The sequence below is a fragment of the Phoxinus phoxinus genome (genome assembly GCF_949152265.1).
Source record: "Phoxinus phoxinus genome assembly, chromosome: 1".
NCBI lineage: Eukaryota > Metazoa > Chordata > Actinopteri > Cypriniformes > Leuciscidae > Phoxinus > Phoxinus phoxinus.
In genome coordinates, this window is record NC_136876.1 from 23,221,452 (window position 1) to 23,247,778 (window position 26,327).

Below are 26,327 nucleotides of genomic sequence, written 5' to 3' on the forward strand. Positions count from 1 at the left end.
CTATTTTTAACATTTTAAAACATGTATCACTCTGCCTTTATAAATGACAGACAGTAGATGTGTGTGCCTTTCATTCACATGTAAAGGGTTTATTACTTTTAGCACAATTCACTTGCAGTTGGTCTCTTTGTTTCCAGATCCACAAAAAACATTATACAAAAGATGCAGTAGAAAATATACCAACACTATATACATGGTAACAGAAAAAGGGGAGAAAAGCACATAAAAACAGAATGGATGCTCAATATCCTGTCTTCAATCACAACAATCATGCAAGGTCTTTTTGCAAATTATGTCCCATTGTTGTATATTCCTGTCACTTCTTTTTGTTCTCTTTGCAGGCCACTACATATCGCTGAGCAACGTTGAGAGGTGGAGAATAGCCATCGGCATAAGATGTATCCTCAAACAGCACTGAGTAGTCATCCTGGGGCTGGAAAAGAAGTGAGACGTGTCATATTGTATGGAATCTATTCTTCTTCTACTCATACAGTGATGCCATAAAAATAAAATCAAGAAATATTCTAACAGACTATCAAAATTAATCCCATGAGGATTTAGAGAAGCATCTTTAGAAATCGTGATAACATCTCAGTCTTTTAACCCTTTCAGTGTTGTTCCGCTCACCCGATGTGGCGGCGTGTGGATCAGAGCTCTGTAAAAGCAAGTGGTCTGTGGATAGAGGGCCAGCACCAGCTGATCTTTACTGAAGAGGGCTTCTGGGTCGGACTCTGGGTTTGCTTTCCACTGTGGGAGAGGAATGATTCTTCTCCGACTCAACGTGTGTCTCCTAAATAAAACAGAAAATGAGACACAAAGAGGAACAACGAACAGGTCATAGTTTGTTTTAAAGCATTCCTGGAATTACACTACAGTTCAAACGTTTGGGGTCAGTTAAATTTGTATATGTTTCTTGAAAGAAGGCTGCATTTATTTGATCAAAAATACAGTAATATTGTGAAATATTATTACAATTTAAACATATATATTTGAATGAATTTTCAGCATCATTATGCTAGTGTTCACTGTTCAGTGTCACATGATCCTTCACAGAAAATCATTCTAATTATTTGCTGCTCAAGAAACATTTATTATTATTATCCAAGTTGTGCAGCTTTTTTTGTGAACACCATAATAAAAAATTGGATTCTTAGATTAATAGAAAGCTTAAAACAACGTAATTTATTGGAAATAGAAATCTTTCTTAACGTTATAAATGTCTTTGCTATTATTTTTTATCAATTGAATGTGTCCTTGCTGAATAAAAGTATTATTACAAATTAAAACATCTTTTGAACAGTAATGTATCAATTTAGATGTGAGTGAATATTAAAAAATGGCATTGTACTTACTCTTTACCCTCTTCATCAATGTCATCCACTTCATACCTGATAAAAGATAACATCATGATGCTACATTATCATTTCACACACCATCAGGTTTTAAAGCTACAAGTGAATATAAATAAACAGATCAACTGGGGATCAACTGGTAGATGATTACTTGTTGGTGGAGTGATTGTAGCTGACGACTTCCGCAAGAATCCACTGTTCATCACCATCCACAGCCTTCACACGTGCCGCCACCTTGTCCCCCTGCTTAGCCACATAGTCACTGCTTGCTGGTATAGCGCCACACAGTGGTGGTGGACTGAAGGAGTAAGACAGCCAGGTATGAATTAGTGAAATGTAACAATCATTTCGACTCAATATTCACTGAATAAATGACCATTTCTAAAACGAAGGGAACATAAGAGATAAACCAGGAGACACTGAATGGTACCTCTCGCCAGGTTTGCCAATCCAAAGAGGAAGGGTCATGGCTGACTGTTGTAACAAGGTCATCAGGACACCTCTGCGCATGGTCTTCCTGGGTGGGTCGGTGTCACTGTACACTCCTGCCATCCTGGCAGCTGCAGAAAGAGAAGGGGTCGATTAGCTTCCACAACTGTTCAAATGCACAAGTTTACAAACTAACATCCGAAACTTACCAATCCGTCTTTCCTCCAAAAGAGATTTAATTTCAGCAATCTTGTCAAGCGCCCGGTGAAGTATACTGTGGGAGGGATGCAGATAAATCTGATCATTTACACCTGACATAAAAAGCTATTTCTTAAAATGGACCAGTTTATTGAACCTTTAGGGGGGGAAAGCAAACAAAATTTGCATGTTTTTTGTGTGTGTTGAGTTTCATATTTGATACAGCAGGTATGAAATATGAGATTTTGGAGCTCATACTTTAAAGGAGGCAAAAACACCTCAACTTTATTCAGAGCCCCAAATTTAGCAAAAACATGCCATTGCTAATATTTATATGGCCAAAAAAGTAAGATGAAATTCTGATAGCTTGTAAAGTAAATCAAAGAGATCTACTTAAGTAAAAAGAATATAAATATCAGATGTCACTCTATATGTCTTAGTAAGGTGAGATTTAAATGCTTAGTTTTATTATTGTAGAGGGCAAAACATACAGTAGTATGCAATGCAATACAGTGATGATTGAGATAAATAAATAAACTTAATAATCATGTCATTTATTTTATACTCACATTTTAACGTGTTTTTTCTAAAGAATAATAAGTATGAATAATTAAGTAAGCCTAAGTTGCTTCAGTCCAGTAAGTGTTCATATTACTAACAATATAAAAGTTATTCTTACAAATACTTTATTAAAATCAGTAAATATTTCACAGCAACAACTGTTTCAATTGTGTACAACAGGTTCTTCAGCAAAGCTTTGATCATGTTGATAGTTAAGAATCTTTCGAGTACCAAATATGAAGTAGGGTAGGCTTATAGGGTTAATAAATGTTCAAAAAGTCTTTCCAGTCAACACATTTGAAAGCCTTGGGCAAAATTACCACAAGGTGGGGCTATATAATCACAAAATGTTCAAGATGTTTCTTGTGAAAAGAAAAACAAATCGTCAACACAGAAAAAGATAAAGTCAAGAACAGATCACCTGATGAATCATCTTGTGGTCATTACGTATTTCTCACAGTGAAAATACATACTTTGCATGAAATTAAAGTGGTGCAGCAAGAGGCACCAAACCAAATGCAGCAACAATCATTCAGCCTCAGCCTTACCCACATTCAGCCTCAGCATCAGCTTTAGCTGTAGTGTAAAGACCCCTCAGCTTTGTCCTATAATATGGAGAAGCTGAGGAGAAAGATATTAACAGTTTTAGTATGGAACAGATATATCAGACAAGAAATACAATTCAAATATATAAAAATATGAGAGAGATCCAGTTTGAAAATAATAACATGCTTTTTCGCTTGAAAAAGTTCTGATTGTAGACTATGCAATAGGAAATCATGTCTTACTCTTATTTTCTGTCTGCATCCTTTCATGTGTTTTCTGGATGTTGAGAAGGTTGTGCTCACTTCTTGATCGCTCTTCCTGTGTATTTAAGAGAGATTAGTGTATAAACACTGGGTGAAGGTACGGGGTATTTCTCAAAGCATAAACCCAAACTACAGAGATCTTGCATGAGAAACAGAGTAGTGTTCACCTGAGTTTGCTTTATAAGCTGATGCAGCTCATTCAGCAACTCTGCGATTTTGGTGTCTGCTGAAACTAAAGCCATTGTATCTACAAGAAAAAAAGTTATTCCAGTTATATATAAAATCTATGTGTTTGTGTTTTGACCCCATTTCATTATGTTCCACTTTACTGTTTAAACCGTAAACAGCACTACCGCGCACATAGCACAAAGCAAAGATAATGTTGCTATAATACATACATTCTAATAATAATGCATTTAGGTTTACGTGTTTTTTTTTATTTATCTCAAATCTACATACATAATAGAGCGCCATAGACTGGATGGATCTCAGATCACACCCTCCGCGCGCACACAGAGAAGCAAGAAAAGCGTGAATCTCACCTTCAAACACACAGTTTCGCGATGCTCTCCAGATTCAACTTGTGAATAAGTACACGAACTATGATCGAAAAACATGTATTTATTATAGTTTCGCTTTCCTTAACGAATTTTAGGATTTGTTTTCGCTTTGCATTGATTGGATAGCTTGTAGCTAGGCCTCATACGGACACTTTGAGGGGACAAACTTCATGGCATGTTTTCAAAACGCCTTATTGAAAAATAACTACTGGGTGGGGAGTGGGGACCATGCAGTCATTAAATTCATGTTTGAGATGTTTTAACTGAACGCATCTTGCATTGGCATATCTTAAAATATGCCAGTGCCATTGTTTTGTCTCAAGATGGACACCAGTATGTTTTTTTATTTTCTTTTTTTTCAAAGGCACATTTATAAAAGCTGCTTAAATGCCCTAATTGAACTAAGGCCTAATCCAGGCTTAATCTAAACCCTGTCTGTGAAACCTGTCTGTATTAGAGAGATAAATAACAACTACCAATTGTTAATTATGTACTGTTACTTCAATATATTGCCACTAACGTGCATTTGGGCACATTACATGATAGCCTAAAATAATATGTAATGTGCAACAAAAGAGCATCACAGCAGGTTATCTTCATCATTATCATCACCGTACATATTTTTGGCTAGATAGGATTATGTTTAGATGCAGAATTTTCATTGTTTGATCAGGTTGTCTTTGGGGTTGTTCTTCATTTTTAAATATTGCTTAATTATTATTATTATTATTATTTTAATATTAATGTTTTATTTTACACAATTTAGCTGGTGTTATTTATGTTTAATACTTAAACCAACTTTGAAAAAAGTACCATCATGAGAGACAACTGTTAAAGATGAAATGAAAGAGACAAATCATTCAGAAAGCAATAAACCCTCATATATCTGACCGACTCTTTTCTGTGTTAAATTTTCAACAGAGACACTTTGAGGGGAGGGTGAAAAACAAAACAGACAGACGGCGATAAGTGGTGGTTTATCGAGCACAGAAATCCTGGTCTGGCAAGAAGAAAGAAGACATTTGTAATGTTGTCGAATCCATGTTGGCTCAGCCAATAACTTTGTAAATATTTACAGTACAGCACGCTGCACTCTCACATGATATTAATTTGAGAGCCAAGGCAAACAGTGCAAGGCAAATAGGGGAAGGGAAAGAGAATAATGTGTACTAAAAGAGCAAAAAAAAATTAAGAGATTAGGAAGAGAAAAAGGTTTTGTTTTATGAGAGAAAACAGAATCAACTCTGTTAAAGAACTATAGCCCTATATGGTTAGAAAGAAAGAAAAAGAGAGAAACACATTGTAGTAGGACTACATTGGGTTTTACCCGTGTGCCTAGTTTGTGGCTTTGGAAGAAGAAATATTGTCATTTTTTGCAAAGTATTCGCTTCACTCATTTCTCATGTAGCTCATGCACTCTGGTAACCAAAGAATACATCACGGAATATTTGAGCACAGTAGAAAAACTGAATCTGTTGTACACGTACTCTCTCATTACAACAGCACAGAACCACAAGAGTCTTACGTCGACATTGCCCAAAAATATCCACAGCAGACCTCTGCCAAATTCCACTGGAATGACTAAAGAACTGTATGTGCTTGTGTACAATGGAGTGCAAACAGAGAGCATGTCAGTAAAAAATTTTTTAAAATTAAATTCCTTTTTATTAACAGTCATTAATACTGTGAACTGTTTTTAAATTTTAATATATTTCAAAATGTAATTTATTCCTGAGATGTCAAAGCTGAGTTTTCAGCATCATTACTCCAGTCAGTGTTGCATGATCCTTCAGAAATCATTCTAATATGCTGCTTTGCTGCTCAAGAAACATTTCTCATTATTATCAATGTTGAAAACAGTTGAGTACAATTTTTTTTCCAGGATTCTTTGATGAATAGAAAGTTCAAACAAACAGCATTTTTTTGAAATAGAAATCTTTTGTAACATTACACACTACCGTTTAAAATTTTGGGGTCATTAAGATAATTATTATTTTTTAAAGAATTTAATACTTTTATTCAACAAGGATGCATTTAATTGATCAAAAGTACAGTAAAGACATTTATAATGCTACAAAATATTTAAATGTTGTTCTTTTAAACATTCTATTCGTCTTAGAATCCTGAAAAAAAATTGTACACAACTGTTTTCAACATTGATAATAAGCAATGTTACTTGAGCAGCAAATCAGCATATTAGAAACATTATTATTATTATTATTATTAAACAGTTGTGCTGCTTAATATTTTTGTGGAAACCTAAATGTTTTCAGGACTATTTGATAATGACAAAGTTTATTTTGCCTTTTGAATAGCTGTGGCAAAAGGCTTTTTGCCCTCTGAATCTTGTACTTGGATGTATGACATACCAGCAGGCACTAGGCATGCTAACGCAACCACTTCGAACAAGTCCTATTAATGTTATTTAGTCTATGAACTGCAGGGTGAAATCTTTAAGTCTGCTCTAGTCTTTGCTTTGATGATGCTAACGTTTGCCTGACGGCAAGGAACAAAACAGCTTGCGGCCGGACTGCAGAGAATCTTGAATGATGGATTGGGCTTTGCTTTGCCAGTGGAGGATGTGGATTTTGCCAAATGGTGGCAGATTGCATCCTATGATCACAGAACTCACTGTATGCAGTTTGTTATGCTTGGTTACACACATGTTTAATGCCTCTGTATAGCTGTATAGCACACAAGCACCACTGACAAAGAGAATAAACTGAATTAGAGAAGATAGGACACTGTGAATCTAGCCAAAGGTACACTACAATAAAGACATTTCTTCTGCTGTTTTTCCCAGCATGTGCAATCCAAAAACAATTTTCCCTATAGTCAGTCAACTTAGGCTACACTGTTTTGACAAACTAATCATCTGGAGTAGATCTCCAACAACGAATAAGCAAACTAAAAGAAAATGTAAATAGACATTCACACAAAAGGCTATTGAAATGAGCCTTGCATACTCCCTAAAGACAAATGTGCAAAATATTTCCTTTAAAAGAGAAGCAGGTTAACGGGTCACAGTCCACAGAGGGACGTGAGAAGTCTGAACACAAAGTCAGGTGTAAATAACACAGAGAGACAAACATTAACTGAATTAATCTAATCTTTCTAATCTTTATCAGATATGAGCCAATACACTCAGAGAGAGGGAGAGTTAAAGAAAACAGGGATGTTAGACAAGGCCAAACTGAACATTTTAAAATGAGTTATTTTGACTGAAATAAGAATTGACACCTGTTTTGTGATCTTATCAAGTGAAAAATATAAAACAAAAGTGCAAGTCAAAACAAAAACAATGTCATCTCTTCTGAAGGACATCCTGTCTGGCAGTAGGTGACACTGATCAAACATTAACTCCCATCTGATGCAACTTTCCTCTGGTCATGTTGACCCGACCCATCCACAGGCCGCAGGCGGGGAGCTGAGGAAAACGAAGGCGGAGCCACGTCTTTAAAAGAGGGCCACTTGCAAGCTTGTAAACAACGCTGAACCGATCGAGGACAAGAAAGAAGACACGTAGAACAGCTTAGCCTTCTCAACGTCGATTATTTTCTAGTACTAAACTTCTGTTCGTCTTTATCCACTGTTGCTCTGTTTCGCTATTCACTGTCAAAATGAGTAACCACGTTGAGGTGAAAAACATTGAACCGACCACCTTTGAGGACCGCTACTACGATGAATATGAATATTATAACTTAACAGACCGTTATACCGGTAGGTTGTCAAAGAGCGTTACTGTTATTGTAGTATAAACTTTTATGAACTTTACATAAAGTAACGTTAGCCTTTATTTGAGAGTCGAGTCCAATACGGCTTTTTGGGATCTGGCAACACTGATTAGGCTATTTCTTAAAGCGCGTTCGTTCATGCTTGACATTCTTCATAATGTTTGTTGGTTCTAAGTTTTAACTCATTCTTGTTTTCTGTTAACTACAGAGTGCACTACTCGCAAGGGCAGGACGAAGAAGGAGGCGAGCTGCAACACGAACAGACCGAACCCCGGGGGACACGAGCGCAAAATAGTGGAGAAACTCCAGAACGCTGAGAAGAAAACCAAAGGGTGACTCAGAAGAGGTGTGTGTGTAAACATCTTTCCACATTAACATTGAAAGGTGTGTAAAAAAAAGAAAAAGAAAAAGAATCACATTTGTCTTGTAGATTCAATCGGACGGCTATAACTGGCAATCGACCACAGGTGTCTCTGCGGGAAACGGGCGCTGGGCTGCAGAAGGAGAGACTTCATGAACCTCCGCCTCAGGACCAGATGAGCGGGAGGAGGCTGAGTGAAGCTCCCGGCCCAGTGACTCGTTAAGTGGGGGGTTTTGTTAGGCGCGCACTGCTCTTGTGTAGAATGCGGTGGGCCCTGCAGAACGAGCACCTGCTCAGAGGAACTGATATGCTTGTGGCGGTGAATGTACGTTTTAAATCGGAGCTTTGACCAAGTGTAGATTTTAATCTGTTTGGCATTTTTAAACTGTACATTTTTAAAAAGGTTTTTCTTTTAATAAAAACACTTTTCCATCAAACTTGAGATTTGTGATACCTGCCTCTGACCATTCAAGTCATGATAAAAATGCAGCTTGATAGGCCTACCTTCAAATGAAAAGGGTAGCCTACAAAATGGGTCTGAAACTCTTAAAATAAACTGTAAACAAAGTCCACAACAATTACTGTAGGCCTACAACATTTATCCAATGATAAAATGGTAAAGATTTGGTAAATGTTTAGAGAAATAGCTACAATAAATGTCAATTCAATTATGTAGGATAGACAATAGATTAGATAATTGGTAATGTATCTATACTTTTCTAGGTTAATGATATGTAACTTCATTCGAACAATCAAAAAAAATTTGTGCATTAATGTTTAGATTCTAAAGCATTATTTAATGGGATGCCAAAGTATATCGTTTTCATAGAATGTGGGATTTAATGGGTCTATCAAAGGTAGGGTAGGCAATTTTGGAGAGGTTAGCAATAAGCTAGCTTTGAAAGCATGATGTGTTGACACAGAAACGCATAAATCTGAGTGGAGGACGTGAACGGGTAGAACATCACGGGTTGCCATCTCGTAATTTTGGTTATGGCATGAAAACCTCATAAATTTGTTGTTTTGGTTCAGGAGGAACTGTAAAAGGTGGCTATTGTTTGATTGTGGTGCTCGGGGACTGACTGCATTAGGCTTACGGAACGCTCTGATGACGTGTGATGTCTGGGGATATTTGGGACAAATGCAATAATAGGATGTCCACCTGTATTTGCATAATGCCTCTGCTCAATCACTGAAAGCCGCAAAAAGTTTCTCCTGAACCAAAACAATGAACATATTTTAGAGACGGCAACTCATGACGTTCTACTCTGAGCTACACAATCAAAGCCAAAATTAAACTGCAGCAGTCAGGTGGTACAAGTCAGAGCTCTGTAAGTTGTTAACGTTCATTATTATTGTAATGTTTTGTGCTTTGAGACATAAGGTCATTTAACGCCATCACTTGTGACGCTTTGCAGACTCTGCTCTGGCTGTGTGCGTTCATGTGTTTTGAAAGAGCTGATTTTTGGACAGACTTCTGAAGCAGCAACTGCAACTTTCAGATGCCATCTTTTTCTAGCTCTACTGTCACCAAATGGAACGCACATGATTGTGGGTTATCAAAGGCAGTGAAGGATCCATCTATGCTGACTTTAAAAATCTTTCAGATGAAGGTATCTCAGGACACAGGAAGTGAAGCTAACATTGGATTCGGACATGCCTTGATGCCTTCCTGTCTATGCATCCATCCTCCGAAGGTTTTTGGATGCAGCCTTTCAAAGCTAGCTTGCTATTGCTAGCCTCTCTGAAATGTCCTATCTTTAAACAAATTCAGCCTGTTTTTCATGATTGGTGCACAATAAAATAGATGCAACCCCAAATTTTTACTAATATTCTGCCATACCTTTAAGAATTTACTATAAAGTGCATATGAAGTGTTACCCAGCATAACACTAAATCTATTTAGCCTGTCATGTGTCTTGCCACATGTAGGTGAAAACGATTTGTCACTCACAGCAACATAAAATGAGAAAGCAATAGCTCAGCTCAAGACAGATAGAGGGCAGTAGTGAAGCAGTAAAGAGATGTGGAGCTGAAAATGAGATGTGGAAATGAATTTTGCACAGAGGATTATCTTGAAGCGCCATGTATCTCATTTAAGAGCGTTTTGAAATGCATGTGCATAGGGAGCAGTTCAAAGCAAGTAGGACTGTTTTTATTAGTAGCCTTTTCAACAGAAGCGAGAAGTGGAATAATCAAATGCGACCACTACATCTGCACAACTCCTCCTTATGCAGAGATTGTGAGCTCTTTGCATGTGCTACACTTCACAACATATTTCATAAATCTTCATAATTTATGTAAAGTAAATTAAGTCAAATCATGGTAACACTGAAAAATACAATTAAATAAACGCATGCTCACGGGATGAACAGTTGTGGCTGTTTAACATTAAATCACAGGCAATTTCTTAAGCAAATCTGTTCAATAAACATGAACTGAAGAGGAACCGATGGAATACGAAATAGATTTTTTTTGTCGCCTAGGGTGAGTTGTGCAGACTTTTAAGTCCATAAATGTTGAAAGATCTATATTAGGCTAATTCAGCACGTAGAGATATGCACACAGAGGAACCAAAGCATTAGATTAAAACTTGATGAGTCAGTAGGCCACAGGAATCTCACTGGGTTGATCTGTTTTTACTCCTTTTCTTTTTCCAAACGTGCATTGTATGTTCATTGTATCAGCACATGAGGGTCAGGAGTAAAGAGGTTTAGGCTAATGTGCTGGAGAATGATATACAACAACCTGGCATACAAAAAAACAACAACAAAAAGAACACTGAACAACAAAATTAAGAAAAATGCGCGATTATTATGCAACAAACTCTGTTGGAATTTCTTGTGTCTCACAGCAAAATGAGACCTTTGAAGTGGCTGCACTTAAATAATAATAATTACTAAGATAAAATATACACAAGTTAAATTTGAGAGGGATGGAAATTATAATCATTATAACAACTTCATATTCCTCCTGCTACATACACACTGAAAGAACAGAAATTGTTTCCTCTTCACATCCCTCTTATACTTTGCCTGTACTGTTAACACAAGATAATCCATTTATGTCATTCTCCCACGGACACACTGCGGCAAGCGCAATCCTCTTTTTCTTCCTTTCCCATAATCACCGGAACAAACATGTACACATGGTTAGAAGATTTCATGGAAAAATCATAATATGCAAATTAAGTCCTGATATGTGAATGCACAAACATCAGAAAGTTTCCAAAAAAGAATATAATTCACCTGAATTACTCAATAGGCCTAGAGTTGTACTTATTAATAAATTCCGAACTAGATTAATTAGTTTCCAAATGTCAAATGGATGAATTGAAATAAATGAACTGTATTAAAAATAGATGCAAAAGTAACAGGATATCAGTAACTTTGTGGAGCAGTTTTAAAAATACATTTAAAGTATTGTGTTCACCCCCTCCATTTCTCAATCCACTTCCCTCCATCGTATCACTACGGGTAGAGAAGCTCCTCTTGTTGCCTAGCAACAAGCCTTTGGAAATTCCAAAAGAGACCACAGAGAACATAGACTACCTCTCCTCATGGTGCATGAGTGTGTTTGTGTATGTGGGTGTGGGTGAAGACGGATGGGTGCAAAGAGTGTGCGTGGAGTCAGAAACTCTCCGTAAGTCAGACATGCAGGTGCGCAAGTGTGTGTTCGTGTGCGTGTTTGTGCATTTGCATGAATGTGTCTTCAGTTTGAACATCTGGAGGGCCCCTGCTGTTTCAGTAAGAATCTGTGGTAGGGACGGTGCAAGTGTCAACTGGTGTGAGAGTGTGTTTGTATGTATTCATGCATGAGACTACTTGGGTCAGCACTCACGTGCGAGTGTGTGTGTGTGCGCAAGTAGGTGTTTAGATATTCATAGCACACTTTGATATGATCCCTCTCTATCCCGACACATGGTCAGTGTGCTAATGTGCCTGTCACCATATTTCTCATTATATGTTCATGTCTGTTATGTAGTCCTCCTTTTTGTTTGTGTGGCCATTCCTCAGAGTATCTATATCTATCCATCCATCCATCCTACATATATATTATATATATATATATATATATATATATATTTGCAATTATATATATATATATATATATACACACACACACACACACACACACCCTATATATACAGTCCTGGTTAGAATTATTGGCACCCTTGGTAAATATAAACAATGAAGCCTGTGAAAATAAAATTGCATTGTTAATCCTTTCGATCTTTTATTAGAAAATTCATAAAAATCTAACCTTCCATTGAAAAAAAACAATTGAAAAAGGGGTGGGGTTGGGGGGGGGGGGGGTTCTCTTTATGAAATAAATATTTTTCTCCAATACTTTAGCCACAATTGATGTCACCCCTCTATTCAATAGTTTAAGTTTATATAGCCCTTTTCTCAGAAAAAGCGCTTTACACATGGAAGGAAGGAATCTTCTCAACAACCACTAATGTACAGCATCATACTGGATGATGCGACGGCAGCAATACTGCGCCAGAACGCCCACCACACACCAGCTTACTGGTGGAGAGGAGACAGGGTGATGAAGCCAATCAGTATATATATGGGGATGATTAGGAGGCCATGATGGTGGACAGAGGCCAAATTTGACCAGGATGCTGGGGTTACACCCCTACTCTTTTTCAACATCCTGGGATTTTGAATGTCCACAGAGAGTCATGACCTCAGTTTAACTTAGTCTCATCCAAAGGATACTTAGGAGGTTGCAATACTTTTTGCAACCTCCTTTTGCCAAGTCTTCTTCTATAATGTCTGATGAGGTTGGAGAACACTTGAAAAGAAATCAGAAACCATACAATCTTATTCCCAAGTCAATGTTGGTGCCTCTGCTCTTCAGTTTACCCGACTAATTTTCTTTAGGGATCAGGTCAGCCATGGCAGAACCTTAATTTTGTGCTTTGTGTTTTTTTGTTTATGTTTTTTTTTAATTATTGTCCTGATGGAAGATCCAACAATGGTCCATTTTGGCCGAATGGCCGTCAGGTTTTTTATCTGTTGGTATTTGATAGTGTAGGGGATTTTACAGTTAAAGGCCAAAGGACCAGATATATGATGAATGAAGAGTTAGAAATGCAGTCAATTAAAGAAAATTTTACTTAAGAATAGTTTGCAGTTTCATCAGCAGAAGTCAGCTTTAATACTCAGCAAGAAGTTTGTAGGCCACTCTGCCAAACATTATATTTCACAGAAATGTGAACATTTCCACACATGGACTGATAGACAGAAGCATATCTTCATCGATTACACGGCTGACACCCGGACCCGGCGTTGGGCACGATGTGACCCGCCGAGGTCACAGAACTGTTTCTGGGCTCCAGCATGTCGGAGAAAACAAGTCATTCCATCTCCCAGTGTGTCAGTTGTTCCCCTCACCAATACTGAAAGCTTCTTCAAGGTTGGAGTTGGTCGAGCTCTTGCTCTAAACAGGAAACTTTCCCAAAACATACTGATAACACGTTCATTCTCTCAGTAAGATGTACAGACAATATTCGTCATAATTCTCTAGTGATTGAAGATGAAAAGTAAAGTAAGTGCTTTAACTAAGAATTGAGCTGTGTCTGAAACCGCTATCTATCCACTATGTATCCATTGTTGTTAACTTGTTAAACTGTAAGGAATAGATGATAATTTGGTGGATGATTTAAAAAATATCCGTTAATGATCTGTAGGTGCATATTCATTCGAATGTAATCAAAAACCTGGGGGCGCTTGACGACCACGTCATCTGTGAGCGTGAGAGATTCTAACAATTTCAATTGATGAAACTACAAAGCTGGCACAGAGAGGTAGGCTATATATAATTACAAAATAAAGTCATTATGATTGTTATTGTTGTTAATATTATTTTCCAAGAATCAAGAATCCACCCCCTTCAATAGAATCCTTGATGCCATGTATCTGAACAAGATGTCCAGGACCTCCAGCAGAAAAATAGTCCCAACATTTTACAGATCCTTCAGTATATTTAACCGTGGGCATGGTACTTTAGAAAAGCTCCTTTCAAGGTACTCAAGGACTGTACAAATTGGTATAGTCAAGGAAAATACAAAGAACTACTAAAACACAACGCAGCTACATCCATGATTGAATTCACTGAAAGTACGGACAGTACAATCAGATTAGGACATAGATTACATACATAAAAACATTCATTAAAAAAATGTGGGTTTGCTGCCAAAAAAAACTTTGTTTTTTGTTTCATCTTACCATTGAACCTAGTAGCCCTTTTGAAGTTCCAGTCATGTCTGACAACTGAATAAGCTGGAGTTTGTTTTTGGTGAAGAGCAGAGGATTTGTTCTTAAAACCCTCCCCAACAACATGTGGTGATGTAGGTGTTGTTTGATATTTTTTAGGCTTTCTGACCCCAAGACTCAACTATTTTCTGCAACATCTTTAGTTGATTGTAACTTTTTTTATTATTTATAAATGTGTGTGTGTGTGTGTGTGTGTGTGTGTGTGTGTGTGTGTGTGTGTGTGTGTGTGTGTGTGTGTGTTTAAAATGCAATCATAAATTGATTTCACTGAGATTATATAATACTTTTACCACACTTCAATACACTTTGCATTCATACTCAACGACATGCTGTTAAAGTATTGTAGCTCATGCTAATATATTCACAGCCAACACTGATATTGAAAAAAAAACAAAAAACATGCACAAGTAATATGTGTTTATTTTTTATACTTTAATGCCACTTAGTCATTCCAATCTGCTTGCTGTTTTCTGCTCACCCTCTGGCTCTGGTTTTCCCATACCTTACTTCTCTCCTCTTGGTGCTCTTTCTTGTTATTTGTACCAAACCAATTATCCATCAATTTCTCTCTTAATGGTCGCCTGTAACTTGTTTTCTTTCTGCTCAATGAGCAGCTGGTTAACAGTATAGGCTGAATAATGAGACTCGGCCCTATTAGTCTCTAATGGCCTTTAATTAATTGAGAGGATAACAATCCAGTTTTAATTTCATACACATTAATGTGCACTGCTCTTAGACCCTTCAGGCTTCTCCTTCTTCCCACCCTCCACCCTATTCCTGAACGTTTGAAGGTGCTTTTCTCTCTTCTGCTCTCTGACGAGACAGGAATTCAGATGCCCAGAGTCCAATTAAATCTCAATTTGAGTTTTATTTGACTAAAAGAGAAACGTGAGAAAGTGAAGTGAATGGCATGTATTCTAGTGCACTTCAATAACAATTGGTAGTCTTGTGCAGCAACTCATTACCATGGTGACAGCCAGGTCGAGTTTAGGGGATATGACATCATCACTTTGATGTCTGTTAGTGTCAGTGTCACTGTCACTCAAATGAAACAGCAGCTCTCCTCTATAGCTCTCTTCTGATCTTTCTTTCTTTTCACTTGTACAACACTTAAAGCTTACATTCATACACTCCTCTTTTATTTTCATTGAATCAAGTACACATTCAAAAGAAAAAAACGTTAAAGAAACCAACCCATAATGTCAAGTAAGAATCTCCTGTTTTGTTTTGAAGGCACGTTTGTCTGTAGAAAAATGGGTTTTGGAATCAGTTGCACTTGAGAGCTCATACAGAAAACTAATTTGAATTTGAAAAGATGAGGTGCTAAATTATCACAGAAATTATTTGTGCAGTCAATTTATTTCCTTTTAATTTGTCTCCTCTAACTGAAACACGGTTTTCCAAGAGTAAGCGAGAACAGAGAATATGGTTTTGTTTAAATGTCTGTATCTCTGTGTGTGTTTTTATGTGCTACATGTCTCAAATGTTGATATAATATTCCAACATTATCTGCTTAAAGTGAACTAAAAGTAGCCTAGACTAAATTATCCCTGATTAGTGTAGATTAATGTCAAGTACAAAGAGTGCTCCCCTCCCTCCCCATCTTCTCAGAAGTGATGTTTCTTATTTAAATGATTTGTTATATATAAAATTAACCTTGCTGATTCAGATAATACCAGATATGTAATTTAATATCTATTAACATGATTATTTGTAATTATTATAAATATCATTATAAACCAGGTGTGACATTTTAGTTTATACCTTAAATTTGTCTTCCAACCTCAGAGGCTGGTGCTCCTGTTTGCTTATTCCTGGTCTCTCTCTTCTACAAAAAACAATATCTACAATGACATATATTATGCACAATATAAAGCAGTCAAATTAGATGTTAGTGACCTCCTGGGACCCAGTAAAAAATTTAAATCTTCAGCCTTATATGTAATTTTCATCAACTATTACCGCTAATTCCTGTTTTAATGTGTGTGTGTGTTTTTTGGCAATTTGGAACACAAAATAATGTTTTATTAACAAAGTTCGGGAGGACTTGTATATATGGGGAGAGCACTCAGCAATCAACGATAAGAGGGTATATATAGACTCACCTCAATCAATTGACAGTTTAGCAGCATCCCTCCACCACCCCTTCTGCACACTTCTAGTCCTAACCACTTACATACAGAGGGAACTCCGAGCTCGGAGCCCTCCCCCCAGACAGCACGCCAAATACACATTAAACTTTACTCCCTCTAATTATAAGTGTGTGAACTCGAGAAATAAATGTAATTGACCAAAGTCAAGTCAAGTCACGTCACCTTCATTTATATAGCGCTTTTAACAGTATGGATTGTTTTAAAGCAGCTTTACAGTGATAATAGAAATTAGCGTAACAGTAAAGTTGCGAAGATCATTAGACATTAACTTAGGGCCCGTATTTTCAACTGGCCAGAATTTTGAGATCGCAATAGACGTGAAGGACTATAATGCAATAAGAGCTCGCTCAAGTACTGCGGAGCTAAACCATTTAGTGCTTTGTAAGTAGTCAGCAAATTAAAATGTATACGTTGTTTAATAGGGAGCCAATGCAGTGTCAGTGTCTGCACTTCCTGGTTCTGGCAAGAACTCGAGCTGCTGCATTTTGGACAAGCTGTAGTTTGTTTATTAAGCGTGTCGAGCAACCACCCAGTAGAGCATTACAATAATCTAGTCGTGATGTCATGAATGCTTGAACTAATTGTTCTGTCTTTTTGCATTGAGAGCATATGACGTAATTTAGATATATTTTTTAGATGAAAAAATTTGATTTTACAGATTCCCAGGTTCCTAACCGACGACGAGGACTTGACAAAGCAGCCATCAAGTGTTAGACAGTACTCTAGGTTATTAGGTGTGGAAGTTTTTTGTCCAAAAATTAGAATCTCTGTTTTTTTTTTAATTAAGTAGTAGGAAATTCTGCTATGCATTCCGTTAATTTTGTGAATTGATACGTTTCATCAGGGCATGAAGAAATATAGAGCTGAGTATCATCAGCATAACAGTGAAAACTAATGCAATGCTTCCTAATGATATCTCCTAAGGGTAGCATGTACAGAGTGAACAGCAATGGTCCTAGTACTGAGCCTTGTTGTACACCATACTGAACTTGTGATCGATAAGACATCTCTTCATTTACTGCTACAAACTGATGATGGTCAGATAAGTATGATTTAAACCATGCTAATGCAATTTCACTAATGCCAACATAATGTTCGAGTCTATTTAAAAGGATGTTGTGGTCGATAGTGTCAAATGCAGCACTAATATTCAGTAACACTAATAGAGAGATACAACCACGATCGGATGATAAGAGCAAATAATTTGTGACTCTAATGAGAGCTGTCTTAGTACTATGGTATAGTCTAAATCCTGACAGAAAATCCTTGCAGATATAATTTCTTTCTAAATAGGAACAGAGTTGTGAAGATACTGCCTTTTCTAGTCATTTTGACAGAAAAGGTAGATTCGAGATCGGCCTGTAATTGACTAATTCTGTATGATCAAGTTGAGTTTTTTCATAGCCAACTTAAAAGTTTTTGGTACGTATCCCAATGACAAAGATGAATTAATAATATTAAGAAGAGGATCTATGACCTCTTGAAGCATCTCTTTCAGTAGCTTAGTCGGTATAGAGTCTAACATACATGTTGTTGATTTAGATGATTTAAAGAGTATAGAAAACTCTTCCTCTCCCAAAGTCCCTTACAGAAGGCATTGAAATCAGTTGTACATGAAAAGTTTCCATTGTTACATTTCAAAAATATTTTTTGAAAATGGTCACACTCAAACCCAAACATTTGGCATTTCTGAAGCCCAGGCCCTTTCAATATGCAGAAAAATCCAATAAAAGCAAGACAAAAATCAATGGATCTGTGTCAGGAAGATAAAAAAATTTCTCTGGTTGCCCTGAAGACTAATTTCTGTGTTAACAGAAATATAAGCCAAATCCCTATTTTAAATACAAAATGAGAGGCATCAGCAAATTCAACCATATCACAACAACTCTTAAAGAAGCAACAACATATTGTTTAATGTTTTGTGCAGCGTTTCAATGTTGACAGACACTGAAAGATAACGTCTTTAATCCTGTGATAGCGATCATTTAATATCCGCATCGCAAGTTATGAAATCTGAATCATGACCACCACAACAAAACCAGTCCCATGCCGCCAATGTTGCTGGCTTTTGAACTCCTAACTTGTTTTTGTTTCTTCTTAATAGCAGCTCCAGTCCTCCACAATCAGAAACTGCCCCGGGCCTTTTCTGATCAAGTGCCACTTGACCTCTACGCCTTACATTAAAAGAATATAACCTAATTAGAGCGGTTCAATAAGACATTGATCCGAGTATGCTAATAACAGCATGATCTCAGACAAAAAAGATCACGTACTGAGGCTGCGGGGCTGATGGGTAGCATGAGGCTGGTTAATTGGGACGGCGGGCCTGTGCGGTAACAGGAGGCTTTTTCCGCTGTGTGCTATCTCTGCTATCTGCTCGGCGCTTAGCTCTGCTTTCATTATCTGGACCACAGAGCCTCTGATCAGCGCGATAGCGTCCTAAAAAGAGTTGCATTAAGAGAGGGGCACAACGCGAGTGATTTCATAAGCAGACAATATGCCACACACCTGTGAAAGAGGCGGTTGAGCCAACGTGAAACACAAAAGAGACGCACAAAAATATTCTCATTCGTTCCATCTCAGTCACACACGTGTATATTTAAGCATGCCAGAGGAAGAGACAAAAATCCTCTGGGTGAAGATGGAAAGAATAGGGGGGGGAGTCAGGAGTGGGTGTGAGTGGGAAGAGTAAGGGTGAAATGCATAGAAAAAAAGAAAGGGATGAAGGCAGGGGAGATTTTTAATGAGAAAGAAACAAAGAAATGAGCGACTGCTCGTGCTACAGACCATCTTTAATCCCCCCTGTCTTGAGCGAGAGTTAGAAAGAGAGTTGAGGTGGAATAAGATCAGTGAGTCCTCTTCAAAAAAAAAATCTTTGTGGAAGAGTGTTTTCTGATTTTACAATGTGTGTTCTGATATTGTATTGTGCAAGTGTGCGTGTGTAGGAGTGTGTGTTCTCACGCATGTATCATTAGGCATCATTAGAGCAAATTATACGGAGGGAGAGAGACAGATGCTTCCTTTGGCACATAGTGAGAACCCTTACACCACTGCAAAACACTGCAAGGCCAGCAACTAAGACAACAGAAACATAATATGCATAAACAAGCATGCATAAATACATGCAAAAAAAATTATACTGCATTAAAAACAGTGTGCAATTTTTACAAACAGGGATATAGAAATAGTTCTCACTCTTTTTCTCTCTATGTCATACTGCGTGATGTGTTTACAATATTATTTTAGTCTACATTAATTAATTTGCACTGTCAACATTAATAAGCAGGGCTTCTTTATCAGTGACTGTATGAAGGATTAAGATTCCTCTTAAAGGGATAGTTCACCTAAAAATGAAAATGTTGTCATCATTTACTTTTTACTGTCGTTCAAAACCTGTACAACAATCCTACTTCTGTGGAATACAAAAGAAGATATTTCAGTTTCAGTGGGGCCCAGTATTGTTTTTCATGACATTGGAATAACAAGATAGTGAGAAAATCATGACATTATTTAAATTTTTAGGTGAACTATCCCTTTAAGAGTAATCTAAATCCTTCAGTCACTGATAACAGAGCCCTGCTTATTAATGTTGACAGTGCAAATTACTGTAACGTAGACTAAAATAATATTGCACAGTATGACAGAGAGAAAGAGAGCGAGAGACTACAACAACAAGCAGAAAACATGCCCACAGGAAATGGAATTAGCCATTGTGCAAGTAAAATTGTAGCACATGTGGCTCAGTCCAAACACAGTTTGTCTTTCCATATCCATCCATCCCACTTTTTCTCCAGTCACTGCGCATTCTAACACATTTCTCCTCCCATCTTTCCCTCCCTCTCTTCCTCCTCCTCTTTCACATTTCTACATGTGTAATCCTATAGATTCTTTGATGTTATGCTACACACTCACTCCTCACTATCTCTGTTTCTCCTCCTCCTCCTCTCTCTCCCTCTCCCTACCCCTCCTCTTCTTTCTTTCTCTCTCTCTCTCTCCCTTTCTCTGTCTCTTTCTCGTGCACCACCTGTTAGTGCAGACCCTTGTGCTTTGGAATTCACTTGTTTATGAGGGAGTCTTTCACACTCACACAATCAAAGGTAAGAGAAAATCCTTGTTATTTATCTTTGCCTGGAACTTCCTAGTATCTGTTATGTAATTTAATCTCCCAGTATTTTCTTGTTTATTCATTTATTTGTTTGTCCCTCTCTTTGCAAACCCCCCCCCCCCCCCCCCTCGCTTTCTGTCTTTTCTGGTAATTAGTCAATTCATCGTTAACCCTTTCTTGCAATGTTAATGTGTTTATATTTCTGGAAATGAAATTATTATAAAGTCCACTCTTTCTATTTACCGCCGGTCCCCTTAACCTCTCTTTCTGTCCTTGTCCGTGCGCCCCCACAACCTGCACTCATTCTGCATTAAATATTAATGTACTCATGTATGCATGCACGTTAACCTTTTCACTCTCTTCCTGTTCCCCCCCCCTCCCCTCCACCCCACAACTCTCATTTGCCGTTTTGTTTTTGCATAATCTTAACTTTAGATGGAGAGAATATACTTCACTCTGGCATAGAGCTGAAAGATATGTGAATAATCTGACACATGGGGATACTGCGATATAAGATACTGTGTATGCGATGTTTTTTGTTTTTTTTTATCTCTTTTGGAAAGCGTGCGATGCGGACTTCTCTCTATCTCACTCTGGTAATCCATCAGTGTCTGAGTGACACAGTGACTGACTGTGAAACGGTGATGTGCTTCTCATCAGGACCACTGATCTTGTGTGAATAAAAGAGAACATGATACCACTGATGAGACATATGAGAGAGTTTAGAGACAGATAGATAGATAGATAGACAGAAATACAAACAGAGAGACAGATAGACAGATAGATAGACAGAAGCAGTGGAGAACTGAACAATAATTTTATAAACTGAATGAGACAATGACAGAGATGGTGAAAAAGTGAAAAGGGTCTGCATAACCAGATACATGTGTCAGTTACACAATTAAAGTATTGTGCAGCTTAGACAGCTAGTTAATTTGATCAGCTAGAGAGTATGTTGACAGCAGTCCAAATCACATCTAGCCATTGTGTTTGGCTTCAAATGCCAACAGTGTCATTATGTACTGTGACAACCCACTGCCAAACATGTCAGTAATATACAGTACTGGAATATCTCTCTTCATTACTTCCTCTCACTCTCACATCCCACCCCCCAGTCCGAAGTGTCTTCTCAACAGCCTCTTCATGTCTTGCTGTGATCCAATCTCAGGCACTGACATTCATTCATTTTGTGACTGCACTCACAGAGTTAGCGGGTTATTGCGCAATGCGCACAGTTCACTTTGCAAAGCAGTAGGCGAAAGAATCTGCACTCTAAAAAATATCCATAAAAACATGGCACAATGTACTGTATTGATCTGAAGGAATTTTCCGTAATTGTTTTTTTTACAGTTGTTTTACCTGTATTTTGAAATTTACACTGCACTACGTTGTGTTTTAGAGAGTTACCGTAAATAAATGTAAAAAAGAAGAAAAAAAGAAAAAAAAGGATAATTCACAGGTAATGAGCTTTTTCTGCAATTTTACAGATTTATTTCTTAGTGTGCACACTGCCCCGACACATTGCAGAGCGTGCAAGTTACTGCAAGTTTGTTTTTCTTTTTTTATTGATGACATAAAAACAACAGTGCCAACCTGACAGCCAGCTTACTTAATTCTAGATTGACTTAACTAGCATTGCACTAGCCATTTGGGTTGTTAAACAATAGATTTCCTAAAAGATTGCACTATGAATGAGGTCTACAGTTGCCCATCAGAAGAAGCACACATAAAATATATGCAAATTAGATTACATTCAAATACACCGCTGGCTTGGTAGTTTCTGAAAGACATAAAATCACTTTTGAATAGAAATGAGCCCACATAGTTACCTCTGAAGAAACCATCTCAGAAGATGAAAAAATACATACGATACAATCACATTTAGTTGATAAAAATTATATTATTATTCAGATTTGTTCTAGTGTGCAAGTATCATTTCCAAAATCTCATTTTGTCATATAATGACTTTAGCTGCAAATTGACATTTCCCTCAGTCTGAGGGTTGAAAAATAATCCTTAGATTCCGGTCCACATTGAATTGCAAATCATTGAAAATGTTTAAATAAATAATGAAATAAACCGGTTTCATAAACCATCACAGACATGTATTATTATGTACAGCAGGTGGTGGAAAGAGATTTGATTTCAAGTCTAAGAAAAAAAAATTCTGCTAAGCGTGAGGTTCTGTGCTAATCGCTAATCTTGTTAGCGTCCATGTGTCATGATCTCATTAGCTGTGCTTCACCAATGCCATTATGACAACTTACCTGCCACCACCGTGGAGACAGCCATGGTGGCAGTCAAACAGTGGACGCCCTGATGGATTGACAAGTAGAAATCACTGCAATGGCATGTAATGATGTGCTTTTGCCCAAATGGCTCAAAATTACCTTAAAGGTCAGCTACTATATGTATGAGTATGTGTCCTATTCCTGAATTCTTCCTTATCTTGTTACTACGGCTACGAGTGTCTCCCTTGGCAAGACGTTCTTCTAATGTTTTTGAAAGAAGTCTCTTCTGCTCACCAAGGCTGCATTTATTTGATCAAAAATACAGTAAAAAATTAAATATTGTGAAATATTACTACAATCTAAAATAATACTATATAGGCCTCTATATATATATATATATATATATGAAAAAATGTAATTTATTTGTGTGATGGCAAAGCTGAATTTTGAGCATCATTATTTTAAGCATCATTATTAAGCAGTTGTGCTGCTTAATATTTTTATGGAAACCATGGTCAATTTTTTCAGGATTATTTTACAAAGTTGAAAAGAACAGCATTTATTTGAAATATAAATCTATTATATATTATACAGGTTTTAACTATAATTTTTGTACCTTACCACTTATGCATCCTTGCTGAATAAAAATATTAATTTCTTATTGACCCCCAAACTTTTGAACAGTAGTGTATAATAAATAAACGATAAAACAAAAATATTAAAGTTAAAATATTAATGTTAAAATTATTAATATTTCTATATTTTATTATAAAAAAGGTAACACTTTATTTTCCAGTCCTGTTCCCCATGTACATACTATGTATTTATTATAGTAATTATAATAACTGGGTAATAACTATGCCCTGAACCTAACCTTAACCCATGCAGTTACCTTATATTCATTTTTATATACCTGTAATTACTCGTAAGTGCACGTACAGTAAAATAAAGTGCAACAGAAAAAAGTGTCATACATAATAATATATACTATAGCTCCTTTTGTATTTCAAGGTTCTCCTAACTTAACAATGATGCTGACTGTTCCATAGTACCACCATAGTACATGTGCTATTTAAAATTATCTTCCTGATTAAAATTCTTAATTATTTCTATTGGGATTAGCTGCAAACGCCCTGAAACATTCTCAGGGGAGCTTTTGCATATCAAGTGTACCCTTAGAAACAAGACGTTGTGGCTAGAACCACGAATAAAGTCAAAAGTGCATTCTCACTTCTTATCAAATTACACACTCACTTTCTCTCTTTCTCTAAACCCATTTCCCATCCTCTCCTCATTCTAGCACAGTGACTCTTAAAACGAATATTTTGGGTTCTGAAGCTGCTTCATTTGCGTTTCTCAGTGGTGTTTTAAGCAAAGCGCTTAGTGAAGCTGACAAACCTTAACTGCTGCCCTGTTTTCCAGCTCGGCTCACGTTGAGGGTGAGAAGAGCAGGTCGAAATTGAAAGTGTGCTGTGGCACGCAGGTCCGGCAGCTCAGAAAACAGTTTTGACAAGTCAGGTCAATTCATCTCAGTCTCTGGAGGTATTACAGATCAAATGCGTATCTGACAGTCTGTCAAAACAAACAACAACAAGCAAGGCTGTTAAGAGGTCTCTGGAAGAAGGTCTTTCATTTAGAAAGGAAGACACAAAGGCTTACCAGTGGTTTCAATTTACATCGAATAAAACTGAGTAAGCCTGCAGGGAAGAGGAAATCGGCCAGGCACTGCTTTTGGCTTCAAGCATAGATTTTTGCTCACGACTTCTAAATAAACCAGAGCAGGGCTTAGATGGCGAGTTTTTAAAGCTAGAGCTCAGCACAAACTTCTTAAGCCGCAGCATGCAAACGCCCACTCTCGTCCAACTCTGAACCTCCAGCCACACTCTTTCCTCACTTCGCTTTGTACCTACTCATACTCACAGCCTCTAGCCTATTGCTCTTGTGCTGTAGTTTGCAGCTCCACTCAGCAACTAAGTTGTAACTCTCATGTATATTTGTGTCTGTTCAACGTTTAAGCATTTAAAGTAGAACGCAACAAAGAAACTTTTGGTTTTGGTCTCTAACACGGGTCTCTCTAGATCCAGTAAAATGTCTCCAACTCCTTTATCTTGCATTTCCTTTATCTTCAAGGACAACTCTTTGGTTCGAATTCAATGGCCTCAAGATTCAAAAGAGATTCTAAGACTAAATGCATTTCTGTGAAACCAAGTGCCCTCAAGATCTGAGTAGTGAATTTCTGCCATGCTGGGGTGGACTACATGAACATCTGTGCTCATGAAACTGCTTTGAATCTGCTTTTGAAATAGTGGGAAGTTTGATGGTTATGGATTTTTGCTGTTAACACCAAGTTCACTTGTCTATCCCCAAGCCTATTACCACATCCCCTTGAGTAAGGCACTTAGGCTTCGTTCAGACTGCAGGCAAAAGTTTTTTTTTTATTCACGACAGTGTGAACAGCACATGGAATCTGATATTTTTTATTCTGATTTGTGCCACTTCCATATGTGGTACTAAACCAGATTCAGATCCAATCTTTTGCAATGCAACCTCAGTCTGAACAGTTATATCAGAATTCGACACTCGACATACATCACAATTCTGTGTTGACGGAAGTCACTGCAAAGATTTTACAAACCGGTAGTTCTTTGGTGGAAGATAGCTGCGAAGGTAGTCAGTGCATGGACAGAAAGGTGTTAGAAGTATTATGGTGACAGCTCTATACAAGCAAAATTCCTGGTCTTCATCCTCCTTGTCACCTGCACACAAATTCACTAGCTTCTGTGGCCCATCACCTTATAAACAAATGTGTAATGTGAGCAGCAAATCAGAATAGAACACAAAGGCTTGCTGTGTGAACGAAGCTAGTATAGTTCACGCAAAAATGAAAATTTTGTCATCATTTACTCACCCTCAGTCATTCCAAACCTGCATGACTTTCTTTCTTCTGTGATACACAAAATATATTCTGAAAAATGTAAATTCAGTAAAAGTCAATTGTAAGAACAAAGTTCTGCAGAAGAATGAAAGTCATACACGTTTGAAACAACATGAAGGTGAGTAAATGATGCATGAATTTTCAATTGAACTATCTTTGTAACTGCCGGTGACTCTGGTGGAACCGCCTGTGTATTTTAAGTCGCTTTGGATGAAGCACATCTTAGTGGATAAGTGTCAAAATAACTGTCTTTCTCTCTGGTTTAGCTCTATGACGGTGCGTAAGGGAAATAAGCTCACCATCTCCATCCAGGAACACATGGCCATAGACGTCTGTCCTGGCCCCATACGACCAATTAGACAGATCTCTGCCTATTTCCCCCGACTCTCCCCGACCGCTGAGCCCATCTCTCCTAACCCTGCTTCTCCGCTGGCTCTTAGCCCAGGGGTTGGGACCTCTGGAGGAACGAGGGGAAGTCTCTTGTCCCCTCTCCAGGCAGGGGCGAGGGGAGGGGGTGGGACTCTGTCAGCAGCCAGCAGCATTGAGACATCTGTGGACATCTGCAGTTCAGACAGCGATGACAGTAGTAAGTTTTGACATTGTATGCTTTAA

At 37.6% G+C, this 26,327-nt stretch overlaps 3 protein-coding genes across 7 annotated transcripts in view; 2 read left to right on the plus strand and 1 right to left on the minus strand.

Moving 5' to 3' along the window:
• Window positions 1-64: 64 nt before the first annotated feature.
• On the minus strand, window positions 65-26,144 carry sgf29 (SAGA complex associated factor 29). Of its 4 annotated transcripts, XM_079635701.1 has the most exons (13): window positions 26,015-26,142; window positions 25,416-25,572; window positions 24,440-24,544; window positions 24,179-24,352; window positions 3,517-3,596; window positions 3,329-3,404; window positions 3,089-3,161; window positions 1,991-2,055; window positions 1,783-1,912; window positions 1,504-1,650; window positions 1,353-1,388; window positions 628-790; window positions 65-433 (listed from the first exon to the last, which is right to left on the minus strand). In XM_079635701.1, exons 5-13 carry the CDS (start codon window positions 3,589-3,591, stop codon window positions 317-319), a joined length of 882 nt encoding a protein of 293 aa, XP_079491827.1. In that variant the 5' UTR covers window positions 3,592-3,596; window positions 24,179-24,352; window positions 24,440-24,544; window positions 25,416-25,572; window positions 26,015-26,142; the 3' UTR covers window positions 65-316. The 4 variants fall into 4 exon arrangements, with proteins under 4 accessions (XP_079491827.1, XP_079491829.1, XP_079491828.1 ...); XM_079635703.1 differs by lacking the exon at window positions 24,440-24,544; XM_079635702.1 differs by lacking the exons at window positions 24,440-24,544; window positions 25,416-25,572 and having other exon boundaries at window positions 26,015-26,144.
• On the plus strand, window positions 7,300-8,441 carry nupr1b (nuclear protein 1b). The gene is made up of 3 exons (XM_079635733.1): window positions 7,300-7,629; window positions 7,852-7,989; window positions 8,074-8,441. Exons 1-2 carry the CDS (start codon window positions 7,530-7,532, stop codon window positions 7,977-7,979), a joined length of 228 nt encoding a protein of 75 aa, XP_079491859.1. The 5' UTR covers window positions 7,300-7,529; the 3' UTR covers window positions 7,980-7,989; window positions 8,074-8,441.
• doc2a (double C2-like domains, alpha) overlaps window positions 8,576-26,327 on the plus strand; it is a gene marked incomplete at its 3' end in the record, with an annotated part of 36,603 nt that continues 18,851 nt past the window's right edge. The window contains exons 1-2 of one of the 2 annotated variants that reach the window (XM_079635656.1): window positions 8,576-9,335; window positions 25,982-26,301. In XM_079635656.1, the coding sequence (XP_079491782.1) occupies window positions 25,986-26,301 (316 nt within the window). In that variant the 5' untranslated portion in view covers window positions 8,576-9,335; window positions 25,982-25,985. Of the gene's footprint in view, window positions 9,336-20,220; window positions 20,542-25,981; window positions 26,302-26,327 lie in introns of those variants that run through there. The other variant, XM_079635657.1, reaches the window with a different exon arrangement.